General features: G+C 34.6%; 1 protein-coding gene across 2 annotated transcripts in view; it reads right to left on the bottom strand.

Moving 5' to 3' along the window:
• Positions 1 to 15,892, bottom strand: part of LOC149084197 (hemicentin-1-like) — a 425,960-nt gene that overhangs the window by 22,769 nt on the left and 387,299 nt on the right. For both annotated transcript variants that reach the window (XM_089234537.1, XM_089234538.1), the window contains exons 10-11: positions 14,924 to 15,193; positions 6,597 to 6,731 (exon numbers count right to left, since the gene is read on the bottom strand). In XM_089234537.1, coding sequence (XP_089090663.1) covers positions 6,597 to 6,731; positions 14,924 to 15,193 — 405 coding nt within the window. The remainder of the gene's footprint in view (positions 1 to 6,596; positions 6,732 to 14,923; positions 15,194 to 15,892) is intronic.

Raw genomic sequence — 15,892 nt, 5'->3', positions numbered from 1 at the left:
GACAGCAATCGAAATTCAGTATCAAAGCGAAGAAATTAAAGGATTCATCAGCAACAGCATCACTTAAACCCTTATCACTTCTATAGAAATTTCTTTTCCTATTGATTTATTCATGAAAGATGAAAACAGAGAAAAGTTCATCATATTGAGATAAATTTCATCAACATAATGAAATCTTTCAACCCATTCCATACCGACGACTCATCAATCTTAACATGTCTTCCGCACGGACGCAATATAAAGAATTCGAATATAATAGTCCAAACAATTTTTTTCCACCAATAAATCTAAACGAAAATATTTCATTCTACGCAGGCATAAAAATTTATTTATGTACGCAAAACATTGTATAGCAAAAGTACCAAAAGAAACGGTGCCTGCCACGGGAAGCAATGAGTGTCGTATAAATGCTTGAAAAATCCGAATATAAATTTTTGTTCATAAATTTTGTTAAATTCAAACTTTTCAAAAGAAGAAAAATGATATTTAAACGTCACCGGCAGCAAATAATTCCTTGTCGGCGAGGATAATAATACTGATAATAGAAGAATATTATGATCATATTAAAAAAAAAAGGGCAATGAATGCGTGAAACGATATGTCAAGCTGCAACACATATATCCGGATGAATGGACGCCTCTTTTTTATATCTTCTCGGCAACAATTTTTTCTCTTTTATTTCTCTCCTATATTAATTGTATGATGGCAGACATTTTTAATGATGGTGAGACATTTTCTGTAGGAGAATGGAGAGGTGTGTGGTGGTTAGTGGATGCAGAAATCTCCATTGTCTCCAGTCTCCTATCTCTGCCCGGACAGACAAAAGCCGTGAGGGTTGGACTCCTCATTTAACGTTTTATGATAAATGAACTTCTATCTCAGAATATAATACCCCAAAGAAAATAATTCGAGGAAAAAAAAATAGAAAATAAAAAAAAAAATGTCTCCCTTTAATCATTTCATTATTCAGTAATAATGATCTTTTATTTGAACGAGTGAAATCATTCCCAGGAAGCAGTTTCTTCTAGAATACAAATGAATAAAAAAAAAATTTTTCGCTCTTTTCTTATGATAAAAGGAAAATTTGTAACTAATTATTTTATTCGAAGAATATATTCAGTTTTATCAGTTCTCTGTAACACGAATTCCATATATTTTGAATTTTATTATATAATAATTCCGTAACAGATTTCTACAGCTGTTATTCATTTCAAGTTGATAATCGATGTCGTTATTGTTTTTGGAATAAAGTGTTGTTAATCTAACCTTGTAACCATATCTGAAAAGAGATCAAATAGCGGCTTCTACTATTTGTCAAAAATTAAGTTATCTCATTATCATTCGTTTAGGAAGCTATTCTTCATTGCTTTTACTGACATGGAAATTAAGTTTTCGTTCGAGAAACTATAGATTTATTTCATAAGTAGATAGAAATGTCGGGAAATTTATTATAAAATAAGATTGATGATTTTTTTTGAATTGTATAAATTTTTAATTTTCTCAAAAAAAATATTTTTATATACAAACAGAAGAAAATATTGAAAATATATTTTTTTTGTCTGTATATTATTATGAGATTTTAATAATTTACTTCTTTTGAATTTTTCCGACCCTCAATTTTTATAACATATATTATGGTGGGATATATATCTTGTCCCTGTTCACTATTAGTTTCCTTATTATAATCTGGTGATTATACATGAAAGAAAAAAAAATCTGAATTTCTTTGTGCGGGTTGCATAACGCTGCTTCTTTTATCTGCAGATTTTTTTCCTGAGAGGTTGGAATAGAAATAACTGTTATAAGAAATAATTTGAAAAAATTATTTTTCAAAGATTTGTGGATGTTGGTGGGAAATTTTTTTATTTTTTTTTGTACAGGAACCTGACATCTACTCAGGCCCGTCATTTGGGGGGCAGGGGGCTTTGGCTTTTGAAAATACACTAAAAATGATATATATATATATATATATATATATATATATACACACATACATTGAGTACATGTGCTTTGCCCCCCCCCCCCTACCTGGACAATGTTTGCTTCTGATAAGTCATATTCTCTCCGAATTCGTTATTGATAATATAACGAAAAATAATTATTTAATCTTTTTACATGAGGATTAACACTAGAATGACGGATGGGTTCTGTGTGACCCTGCGCGCTTTCTGCTAGCATGTCACGGAAGCTTTTTTATCATTATCTTTCTTAGCACAACGGAGCGACGAACGGATACATCTAGAAAGACGGAAGGGGGGAGGGGGGGTCACACTGATTCTCCCATCTATTTTACAACACACTCGCCGTGTACTACCCACATAGTCATTATTGGTTTTTGTATGGTCAAAATTGTTCTGATTAGTCTCTTTGTGAATCTAATACGATATAATCCCTATTCGTGAGACTTTCTATGGCTAGGTACTGTTTCGTCCTTTTCCGATTCATCCTTAGGTCAAAGTAGTTTCATTCTGTCTCTTCTTTCCCCTTCTCTTCCCCATGTCGATAGGGAATTACTGTCAGTCTAGATAAAATACCCCGTGGCAAAAAGAGTACCTTCCAAGCGGCTTTGCCCCGTGGTTTCACAAGTACTCTTAGATAGAGCTCCTTGAAATACCTCGTTTGAAATACCCTTGAAATAGCAGCGTTTCTCAACCTTTTACGGGATATTGTACTGTTTCAGGAGTAAAATGCATAGTATATTATGCAGGAATGTCCCGTCTTGGTTTTGATAAAGTCTCGTTATTCATACTTTCGATATTAAATACCTTATTTCCGAGTTATGCAAGATTCACCTATGTATCTGCCTATGAAGCCACTGTGTACTGTATGTAATAATGTAATCTACAATCACTCTGGTACGATTTTTTTTTTTACTTTGGTTAGGTAGCCAATGGATACATCAAGTACAATGGCTACAACGAACAAGGGGTACTCGACATGTTATCGCCCCCCCCCCCCAATAAGGTGCAATCTTGATAACAAAGAGGGAATAAGAGCGAATAAAAATCACGTTATCACCTCGGATGAAACGGCACTATTTTGACCTAAGGATGAAACAATTAAGGACGAATCGGGACACTTTCACTCTTATCTGTGGATGTCGGTCAGCAGGTGTCTCAATTTTTGTTGTCAAACATTTTTGCCATTTTCTTCGATAAATCGTTTGTTTTGCAAAGTAGAAATATCGATATCCTTATGATTACTATAAAAATGGCAAAAGACTCAAATTCACCAAAGAGAAAACTTTCCAGGAGTTGGCAAAGACTGCGTGAGAAAAAGAAATAGATGAGAATTTTGTCATTGGAGAATGAAAACAATGCCAGATACCAAACATTTTTGAAGCAAGGAATTGTGCTGATGATGGATGTGTGAATCAGAACGAAATCGTACATCCACCAATGCCTTCGCTGATGCCACATGAAATGCTGCTACAAACAAAACGGGAACCACGTTGAAGACAAATGAAAAACCTTGTCCTGCACCCAAATGCCACTTTGTTGCCATAAACATCCGAGATTTCAATAATAAGAAATGCCACGTTCTAACGGTGGAAAAGAATTGATGCAGATGAAAATGTAATACATATCGAGGGGCTTTCCTCGTCAATAGCACGTCAAGGATTCCAATATTTTTTACGAGAAACTCTTGCTTAGTTACAGATACTTATTTCACATCACTGAAATAATGTGAACTTTTTTCAAATCTGAATCAAAAAACTCTTGGTTTAAAACCCTTCGGATAGAACATCGTTAGATGCTTCCAACTGCTGAAAAAAATAAGTAAAGCATGATCACATTCGTTGATTCTATTCAAAATATGGAGGCGATGAATGTAGAAAATACGGATCCACCAGTCTCGAGTTTTCTCAACACTCACGCACATCGAGAGAGGGCATTTGCACAGAATGCTTTGAAAAATAACTAATAATAAATATATATATAATTATTAGATTTATCATTTTATTATGTCATTAAAATGTTAGGCCATGCTCTGAAATCATGAAATATTCAAAAACTGCCGTAAAAAGCTATGGGGCCACAAACACATATGCACGTCTTTCTAGGTATAATCACCCGACCGTCTATCTCAGTGTTTCTTAACCTTTTTCAGCTCATGGCCCCCTATGAATCACATTTTTTCTCGTGGCCCCCCCCCCTGTCCTATCCAGCCCCCCCCTCTACCCTCACCCAAGATTGAGATACTTTCTATTTTTTATTATGAATGAAATTTTAATAAATCGGATCAATATCTGGAATCCTGGCTGGGCACGGACTCAAACGGCGGATTATCATCTCTCCCAGGAGTAAAATTACATGTTAAAAAACGGTCTGTGTAAAATACGGTACAATCCAACGAACATGCACGGTAAATCGTCCCTCCTAACACACCAAACGTTGCTCTGGCTGCCCTAAACACTTAGCTGGAAGTAACAGCTTACATATGAAAATCATAGTATCAGATTCCATATAGTGCAGCCCCCTCCCTCCATTATAGACATGAAAACCCGGGTCATGTCCACATAGACCCAAGGGTTAAGATGACCCTATTTCTACGGATCTGATGAATTCTGAAAGTAGTAATATTTTTCAACCATGTTTCACTTTTAAAGCTTTTTTCTCTTCTCAGTTCTCTGACTCCCTTCACTACCTGTCGTTGATCACCTTTCTTCTGATTTTCTCCCGTGGTCCCCCTAGAATATCCCAGGACCGCAAGGAGGCCATATGGCCCCAGGTTGAGAACCACTGGTCTATCTAGTGCTGAACTGTGATATTTTTTTTCTAAGTAGCGAAATTTATAGCCTATATATAATCCGAAACAAAATTTTATACTTCGCCGAGTATTTATTAAAAGCAGGTAATGGAGATGAATGGGGCAATTCAGGCGTATGACAACAATCCAAAATCACGTAGGAGCATCGGGACGTACAAACGCCAACACTACAGGGAGTTGTGTCGCACGCTTGTAAATACACCTGGTAGTGTCTTGCGTGCGTCAGTGCTTCGGGCAAAACTTCAAGCATCTGCTGTAATAGTACTGTTCGTAAATAAATTATTGTAGACCGATTCCTCCTTGCATGACGTATTATTTCAAATGACGTCTGTTACTTGCAGATGGCGTATGCGCACTCATGTTCTTATATGATTTTAGATTATTATACGCCTGAATAGCTCTTTCGTTTTGGCGATTTTTTTTTTGGAACACCCTGTACAACTTTTGGTAAAAATAGAGGAATTGGTTTTTAAATAAGAATATTGTTCATAGACATCCAACAGACTGTATAAAATTTTGATGAATATTTATTACATGTGTTATTGTGAAACTTAACTATAGCACAGTATATTCTTGCGTATAAGCCGCGGATGACAAATAAAAAAAAGTCAACGGAATTTCTTAGTGCGGATAATATACCGTTGCATCCATAGGCATACGCAGAATTTTCTCAGGGGGGAGGGGGGTTTACGTTTTTTCATGCAAAATAACACTATAATCTCGGCTTGGGGGGTGGGGGTTAGAGCCCCAAAACCCCCTTTGCGTACGCCAATGGTTGCATCTCATCCCGAGTATCTTTTTTGTCTGAAAACTTAGAGTAGAAAAAAAAGTGACATGGAAATTAATATGCAAAATAAAGTTATTTTTCATACTTACAGGGTGTTAGAAAAATAATTTTTTTATATATGTGAAAAAAACTTCACAAACTATCTTTTCTAATCTTAGAAATTTCATTATTCATGAATAAAATTCTCATATGTGTATTATATATACTATTATACTCAGGTAATAACGCTATACCAGTCCAGCGTTGGGAAATATAATATATTTCTATCGAAATTAATTTGTTGTTTTAAGGTGCCATCAAAATCCTCATGAATGGTGATCTAATTAGGCACTGGTAAAAAAATTTATCCATCACGTAGAAACCAACTTAATGCAACTGAATTGGAATATATTCCCTAGTTCTCTTATAAACCTGATATTCAAAATTCTATCGATTGATATTGCTATAAACTTTGGTAAAATCCCGATGAACTAGTTTAGAAAATACACAAATACATGCATATACGATATCGCGAAAAACAGCGAATAGTTTTCTCCTCATTTTCTCACGTATGGTTAAATCCTTACATCTTCTACTAAATCCCCCACGTTATGTCCAAAAAAAAAGTTCGGTTATATCATGAATACGAATATTTTTTTTCTTCATTTCCATGAATTCGCTCGAGGGTTTTAGCATCTAAGATTGTGAAGAAAAAATATTAGGAGGACTATTGTGTACAAGAATCCGTGTTCGATTGGATATCTCGACACAAGTTTAAGCTCTAGGGAGATCAGATTGTTTACGCAGCTAGCTTCTCACTCTATTCCAGCATATCAACGCCCTCTGGCTAAGTTTAAAATGTTCCATGTGATCAGTAGAAATTTCGAGCGGGTAAGTGTGCTTTTGGAGTGGGTGGAAAGGAATTTCGAAACATTCTTATCTGGAGGATATATATCATGAAAGCTTCTACGAGTATATAGCGCGTAGCTTGAAAGTTCTTACTTCGATCAGCTTTAGGTTTATACTTTACGTTTTATAAAATCACATTTTTGTAACTCACTTTGTTGACGTCTCTTCCTCATGATGAAGATGATTATGATGATGACCAATACGAATAATATCGCTATTCCACCGATGACCGCAGCTATAACTAATATACTCTTGTCACCCAGCTCACCGTGCCAGCCAGCAAGACCTATAATATACACATATGATATAAAATAATTATAAGAATCGTTACTATATTCAGTAATTTGAATTGACGTTGCATTGACGCAACGCTTTGTTTAAATTTTTGCAATAAAGTTCCATATACATTTTTGTAGGAAATTAAAGCATGTAATGAGTGCCATTACATGAGAAATTTAATTTTTCATTACACTTTTTTATCAAAATTTTATCATCATTAATTTTATCATTATTGTTTTTTTCCATGACCAAAAAATGGACAGAAATATATATATATATATATATATATATATGTATATGTATATTGTTTTATTTTATAAATAGGAAAAAAATTGTTTTTTCGTAAATTGCTTTTGTCACGTGATACCTGATATTTCCCAAACTCATAATTATTAATTACTTTAGTTAAATAAAGTTAATTTATATTAATTAAAAGTTTATAAATTGGAAATTAGCATTAATTACAAAGCAAAACATGCTAAATTATTGATCCAATGCGAAAAAACAATTTTTTTTGAAAATATTCAAATATGTTATTGAAATAGCCAGTTATCATAAATGAAATGATTGTGCAATTGGTCATGAATTGGAAGAGCGATAAAAAATGGGTTAATTGATTGGATTTAAATATCTGAAATTTTTCCCGTTGGATCAGAGTTCTTCAACCTATGGGTCACACATCTCTTACACTTTACAAAGCGGTTAAAAATATATTTATTGCGCTAGTGGTTTTAGGGAGTGCCCGAGTGGCATGGTAGTAAGATGCTCGTCTGCCATCGTGAAAGTTGTTGTCGGGGTCCCGAGTTCGAACCCAACGGAGGATATAGATAAAATATTTTCCCTAACGAACCCGAAGCGTCCACCGATAGGCAGCGCCATCACTTCCAACCCATCTCACTAATGGCAGTAAATTGCGATATGGCCAGAGTTGGTGTTTGGTGAAGTAGTGGTTTTTTTTGGTTCATTCACATCGCACCGGGAAAAGCGATATTCAATAAGGATCGTAAGATACATTAAGAAGGCTAATATCAATCTATGTTAAATACTGAATAAATACACAAATTGGAATAAAACAATATTTTTCACAGTAGCAAACTTGTTTTCTTCAGGAATTCGGTAACGATGATGGCGTTTACTTGTTGCTGTGACCTGATTATCTCCAGCCTGATGAAAAATACGAATTTGTTGCTGTGTTTTGCACAGAATTTTTTTTTTTGTACGTTCAGAGATTGAATAAAAATCCTGTCGCTTTTGTTTTATAATCTTATGTTTTGCAATACAATTCAGTTTTTCTCACTCTGCTAATTTAAATCTACAACTTATGATGAAAGCAAACAAAAATATACTACGCAATCTAATTTTTCTATTAGCTCATCTAAACAGAACGAAAAGCCTGATATCCGACATTTTCCAATTCTATGCAAAACAAAGATTTATTATAGCAAAAGCAAATGACGTGAAATTTAAACTATCTAAACGTAGTTCGTAAAGAACAAAGGATCCTAAAATCTATATAATCAGCCAATTCAGTAGATTATTAGAGTCAATATATTTAAGAATTTTCCTGAATCTGCGACTCGATGTTCCCGGCATGGCAACTAATGCGGGGAAATACGGTAAACCGCTAATGTCTAAAGCAAAACGGCTAATGAGACTAAAGCATGGGATAGCAAATTTTTTAACTTCAACCAATGAAACTTATTTCAGCTAAATTTCTCCAGATTCATTTTGCCAGGTCCATTCCACCCGGATGTACATTTGTGGGCCACATTGTTATGGACATCTTTTTCTCAGCCACCTCGTTGTGGGTATTTCGCTTGTTATGTCCTTGTGTGTATTTGTATTTCACCCAGATTTATTTTCACGGTCACTATAAGATCGAAATTTTGAGGGTAAAAATAAGAAAAATAATTGATGCAATAAATTTTGGTATTTTTAAGAACTATTTATTATTTACCATATTCCATTTCGCATTATACATAACGTCCCGTGCAGTACTTCAAATGATGAAATGTTGTTTACGAATGACTGTCGGATAAAATTATCGGAAGGACTGTAGTCTTTCTATGCAACTTAGAACGCTCCGAAGGATTTAAAATAATCCTTTACTGCTTTGATTTTCTTTTTCTCGTGCCCTCTCATAAACGTTATTTCTTTGAAGAAAAAAAAAATGCAATATTAAATTTCGTTCAGTAGCAGGTGACTAAGAATCAAATATTTCTGTCTTATTGGAAAACGCTCGTTTTTCCTTCTGAAATATCCACTAACGGAAATTCTCGAACCGGAAAAAAAAGTGAAAAAAAAAAAAAATGTATCCCATCCTCTCTTCTTCTAATGCAGCACGGAGACCTTTTATTACCTGTTTCACTCGATATAATGTACAACAAAATGACGACGACGGGTTTGTCAGCAAAATCGATACGCGAAAAATCAAGACCAGCATCTGCGATGTAAGGAGGGACTGGTGAAGAGGGGGCGCCTAATAGGATGTTAGGCGTGGGTACTAATCCATCAATGTCGGTCCAAATATTTTTCTATAGCACCGGTGATCGTTCATTTCTTTTGACGCTGCTATACCCTTCCCCCCCCCTCTCTCATGCATCGCAGAATTTTTTTTTCTATCTCTGGCCTTCCTAGAAAGGATTGCCGGCAATACACAAAATACCTCCGGCAAGAAGATGATATTAGTACGGTTGTGGCGGCATTCGTAAATACCGGACTACGACTTCGGGATTCCTTATGTTTTTTTTGTTTTTTTTTATTAGATCATACTAATGAAAATATAATGAATAATATGGATATATCCATAGTCATTTTGAATGACGGTGAATATGATGATTCTACTTAATGTAATCTGTTACAGTAAATGTGATAAATCCGGTTATTATACTTAATAACTGGTGATTATGTAAAATTGCCAATCATTTTGGTAAGTTTGATAAATTTCCCTAGATTAATCGATTTTTCTGGGCATAGTACCTAGCATAGTACTTCTTAGCATAGTACCTAGGCAATTCTTAGCATAGTACCTAGGCAATTCTTAGCATAGTACCTAGGCAATTCTTAGCATTGTACCTAGGCAATTCTTAGCATAGTACCTAGACAATTCTTAACAGAGTACCTATACAATTCTTAGCATAGTACCTAGACGCACATAGTACCTAGACAATTCTTAGCATATTGCCTAGACAATTCTTAGCATAGTACCTAGACATACATAGTACCTAGACGCACATAGTACCTTGACAATTCTTAGCATAGTACCTAGACGTACATAGTACCTAGACAATTCTTAGCATAGTACCTAGACAATTCTTAGCATAGTACCTAGACAATTCTTAGCATAGTACCTAGACGTACATAGTACCTAGACAATTCTTAGCATAGTACCTAGACAATTCTTAGCCTAGTACCTAGACGTACATAGTACCTAGACAATTCTTAGCATAGTACCTAGACGTACATAGTACCTAGACAATTCTTAGCATAGTACCGAGACGTACATAGTACCTAGACAATTCTTAGCATAGTACCTAGACGTACATAGTACCTAGACAATTCTTAGCATAGTACCTAGACGTACATAGTACCTAGACGTACATAGTACCTAGACAATTCTTAGCATAGTACCGAGACGTACATAGTACCTAGACAATTCTTAGCATAGTACCTAGACGTACATAGTACCTAGACGTCGTTGGTGAAATTGATAAATTTCCCAAATTAATCGGTTTTTCCGGTGATTATGCATAATACCGAAGCGGCGATTCGTCAGCAAACAGAATAATTTTGTGATGTACTATAGATGAAAATGTCTATATGTGTTGTGTCCTTATATCGGGGTACGAAAGTAAAATTTGGTATCATTATACCGGGGTGTGACTATTTGTTCATCTCGCATACTAGACTCATTTGGAATTTTTCTCATATTTATCAAATTCACCGATTAAACTAGACTCTGGTGCAATCAGCGAGCAGCATTTATCTGCGATAGCGATAATAAATATTACTCTAGTGACCATAACGTTACTCTAGTGAGTAACACGCATATTCACAGACTGTAAATTTCAAGTATTTATTAAATTTACCAATGACGCCTGCGTATTACGCATGATCGTCGCAATATGGTGCTTGGGTATTATGCATATTCCCCGTTAAAATGATAAATTTGTCAAACTTACCGAGACATTTGGTAAGTATGCGTAATGACAGGCTAATATGTATAACATCCGATATTTATTTCTTTTACCGTAACATATATATTGTATCATATAGGTAGCGAAATAGCTAACCTCTTAAAGCTATACAATTTGCTATCTTCCCGGTTTTCAGTTATGTAGTAAATACAAAGATTTTTAACAGCTGGCTGATGCGAAGATATATTTACGAAAGAGAGAAAATGCAATTGCCTCTGCGGGGAATCGTACCCACGTCCTTTCACTTTCCGAGTGAACGCCCTATACCATCATACTACAGAGGTAACGAATATCTCAATCTTTATTTGGAGCTCGTGTGCACTGAACGGGAACTTGTATGGATAGCGGAGATATCATCCTCGGATAAGTCCCCATCTGGTGGCATTGTCAGCAATTGTGAGCTTTGGTCTGAGTTGTCCAACCGTCCAATGTGTCACGGACCTAGTTCAGTGATCAGCTCTGAAACGGCGTTCAGTAAATGCTCTGGAATTATACCACGGGACATTTAAGCGATCTGTAAATGTGCCGCTTAGATCATTTTTACGATATTGGGTTTTGGGGGGCAAGTCACATCACACAATCTTCTGGGCCACATTGGTCCGCGGGTCAAGAGTTTAACATATATGACTTAAATTGTGGGTCGCAATATATTTCTCAAAGAGAAATTTTGAGTTCTTACCCTTCAAATAGCATTGAAATTAAAGAAATCGATTATAATAACATATAAAGGTATTTTCTTTCGAAATTTAAATTTTTTTAATGCTTTTTACATTAAAAAAATATTTTTTTCGTCTGCGGGGGAGGCACACGAGCCCCCCCCCCACCATGCCCCCTCCCGCGTACGTTTCTGATTCCACCAATATGCGTTAGGAGGTAGGGGGCAGTGCTGACGAAATTTTGCTGACAGGGGGGGGGGAGAGGTCAAAAATGGCTAAAAATGTGCTTACTTAATACTTGAACGATCCCTTTCAATATATATATATATTTTTTTTTTTTTTTTTTTTTTTCTTTTAAATTCAAATTCAAATAGCTTTATTGTTATTGGATCATAAAAATACAAAAATAAAACCAAAGAAAGAAAAACAATTTCAAGGGATAAATTATAAAAATATATTATTATATCAATAATTAAACTTATTATAAATATAAAATTTTTCTTCAGGTATTCTTTTAGGGGTGTGACATGGATTATTCAGGAAGCATATCGTGATAATCAACATTGGAAATTGAAGTAATCTAAAAGTGAAAAAATAATATACAAGAATGCACGGGAACTTTCTATGCATTTACTACAACTCCAGACAACTCCCAAGCCTTTCTTTGGGTATGCAAGTATTTTGGGTATTTTTAAAGGGTATTTGAAGCACGAAAATTTTGAAACCGAGCACATAGCAATACAATCAATGTCAACGCATTTCGCATGGATTATAATGAATCAGCGTTTTTAATTTCATAAGCAAACGTTATTTAGCTTTACGTTTTTTATACATTGAAAGGCTTCCAATTTCCCGTAATTTTCGGAATGAAATATGATCACCGTATTTTTAAAAAAACTATATTTTTGCAAAATGTAAAAGTGAACTGATACACACTTCGTTGTTGCTGAAATGGATTTCTCACCTTTCACAAAGGAAATATTATATTCAAGAAATTTAATTTTCGATCAAATTCTGTTTCAATCTTACCCAATAAGAAATAGAATGTATGTATTGTATATCGTGATTGCCATGAAATTGTGAAGAAATCCATGTCCTATATTTTCTTCTCCTTGATAATAATGGAGGAAAAACTATCTTTTGAGCATTACTTTTATGAATATTTTTTTTTTTTTTTTGGTCTTTGTATGATGCAACAAACATCTTTCTCAAGCAACAATAGAGCCGGATGTTTCTATTGATTGTAAAATCTGTGAAAAATTTCTTCTCTATCGTCACTTTACTCCCTTCCTATGATAATAGGTTTTTTCCTTCTTTTTTCATGCTTTCGTTTTTAAAAGCTTCATGCTGATAATTTGTAAAAGCTGCTCCAATTTAGATTTTCTTTTTTATTTAACAAAATACATTGTTATTCATTCGAAAGGAAGAAGAACTCTTTTATGAACGTTACGAGATAACAATGATTGTTGGAAGAAAAAAAAAGTGTATATATCTGAGATGAAGAGTAATGGTAGAATAAACCGATAACTCGTGTCGAGATTTTGGAATTTTTATTTATTTTTGCTCCAATGTGTAAGAATTTTAATTACAAGGTGGAAGTTTTCATTATAATTCTAACAATGAAGTCTTTGGATGCAATTGCCATTTTTTTGTTGTTGTTTTTAAGTTGTTTTTCGGTCCTCTTAAAATGAATACGTTCGACAGATAAGCTCCTCTGCTACTTATTGTTTTCAATTTGTTACGTCGAAAAGATTAATCTTAACTTCCAAATTTTATAAGAAATCTTGTGTTCATATTTTTACTTGTTCAACAAGGTTGTTCAGAATTTGAAATCATTGAACCGGTTTCAATCCTCCAGCTATTTTTGACTGTAGTATTAAGTTTTTTCATTTCGTTTCTGAAACTAAAATTCACTCGAAAGTTTATAGATCAGTGATTCAAATGAATTTTTGCTAAATTCTGAATGAATGCGATTTTCAATTATTTTACCCTCAAATTTTATTTCAATTTTATGGTGCAGAAAAAAAACCGCTTGTGCTCAATATTTTAAGGAGTTTTAATTTTTCTGAATTCTTTGTTTAGAGAAATTGGATTTTCCTGATTCGGCTTTAAACCTAGTATTTCGGAGTATGGCAAGTACGTAATTGATTGGCTCATTGTCCATCACAAACTAACAGCACGAGGCAGAATAAAATTACTTTTAAATTATTTTCTATGTGTATGTATATATACACATATGAATACTCTGAATGTATGTGTGTATGTGTATGTATATATATTTTGTATTATTGTTTTCTGTATAATTACGCCAGCAACTGCTGCTCACGTCAAGCACCTGCAATCGAAAATTCTGTTGTCATTGACCTATATACATAAAATGAACAATATTGACGTTTTTTTCCCAACAAGGTTGTGAATGAACGGAATAGATTATTCTCGGGGGTCGCGAATTCTAACTCAATTGACAAATTCAAAATGAAATACGATAAAAATATAGGGGTAAATCCAGGCCCGTCATTTAGGAGGGGCAGAGGGGCCGTTGTCCGTCCCTGGCTTTTGAAAATAAACTAAAAATGGCATATATATATATACACATACATTGAGTAAATGTGCTTTGCCTTCCCCTGGAAAATGTTTGCCCCTCCCCCTCCCCCCGCTGAGAAAAGTTGAAATGACGGCCCTGGGTAAATCGAGAAGTTATCCATTCTTAGATAAGACAACCATTTTTATGGACAGTGTATTATATTTTATCATAAACATTGGCTTTTTTATTATTCTTGTTGGGTATTTTTTATACAGTTTAGATATATTTGACATCCATATTTTTGTGTACAGCTTTTTCCAGCCACCTCGTTGATCATTTTGTCTATTGTGGTATTTGCTTAACATTCGACAAAAACTAAAAACAATAATGAATTAATAATTTTTACATTGAAACTCATGGACAACTTCAAAGCTTCCCAAGGGTCAACTGAAGTGATTGATTGTTGCCCATAATAGGACATCCGGTAATTTCAGCCTATTTATTTTTTATTTATAACTATATAATTGGGTTCCCATTAATGTGTTTTTTGTCATTTTGACTATTATATAGAAAACGTCCTTGCTGCGATTGAAATTATGACCCCTGCTCTAACAAGTATGGCGGGAATTTTAAAAGAAGTTATTGAATCAGAAGTGCGTATAAATGTTGAAATATAAAATATCTTGGTTATTATTAAACTATTTATGGTAAAGGATTCCTTCCGTTTCCGTTCGATCGAAATTGTTCATATCCGAGTAGAGGCCGTATTATTTGTATTTTATCATTTGCGACGAGACACGTGGAAGCAACATTATGAACTCACCAGGTCCATCGACGAGCTTTTCACACGGTTCGGATTCTCCGACGTTATTGATTGCGATGCAAACGTACAGACCGAATCTTTGGCTGGCATCGTCTGGTAAGACATAGATACTCTGCGTTCCTTCGCCGCTCATCTCGTAATCGTCCTCCAGGGTCTCGTTATCCTTAATCCAGGTGAAGTTGATGAAAGACGGATTACCATCCGCTGTGCAAACGAGAACCAGATCTCCGCTTTCGTCCCGATTCTCGCTAATCGAACAAGATGGTTTATCTATAAGGAAAAGAAAGCAAATAACATTTTTATATCTATACCAAATAACGAAATTATCGAAATTTTTGAATCGAACGCCGATGATGAATATCTTGTCATTCAATAAAATTGAAACAAAATGCAGAATTTTGAGTAAAGACCGGCCTTTTTCGATCATGTTTATCACAAAATGCTCATGATGATATAAAGCTGCTTCTTATGCACCAAGATTCGAGACTAGGCTTGTTATACCCCTGTCACACCCGACCATTCATTTTTTGGAATTTCCAAGATATTTTACATTCTCGATGCTCAGAAAATACATTAAAAACGCAAATGTCATCAAATCTTCATTCTTTTTAAAATTTTAATTTTTCGCCGTGAATAAACTATTCTCTTCGATCAACTGTTTTTCAGTCCAGATGATGCAGGATATATCCATCTTCACATACATTTTCTTTCCAAGAATTTCATTTTCGAGCTTTATATAATAAATCCTACTCTTTTCCCGAAGGAACTTTCTCCTAGAAGTCATGTTAAAAAAACCCTGAAAGTTCAACTTTAAGTGCTGCCCTCTCAGTAAAAGCCTCAAAGTTCATATTCACAATATTTTCAACTCAAAACTTACACAATCACTTAAGTCAGGGCTCAACTTCCTGAGGTTGAAAAAAAAATTCTACACTGAGCAAAAGCAACCACCACATTTGTGCATGCAGGATA

Source organism: Pholcus phalangioides, unplaced genomic scaffold (assembly GCF_987345545.1).
Source record: "Pholcus phalangioides strain wild (caught in Gottingen) unplaced genomic scaffold, Ppha-v1.0 ptg000008l_1, whole genome shotgun sequence".
In the NCBI taxonomy this organism is placed as follows: Eukaryota; Metazoa; Arthropoda; class Arachnida; order Araneae; family Pholcidae; genus Pholcus; species Pholcus phalangioides.
The sequence above is the reverse complement of the archived record's forward strand: the minus strand, read 5'-3'. Positions and strand labels throughout refer to the sequence as shown.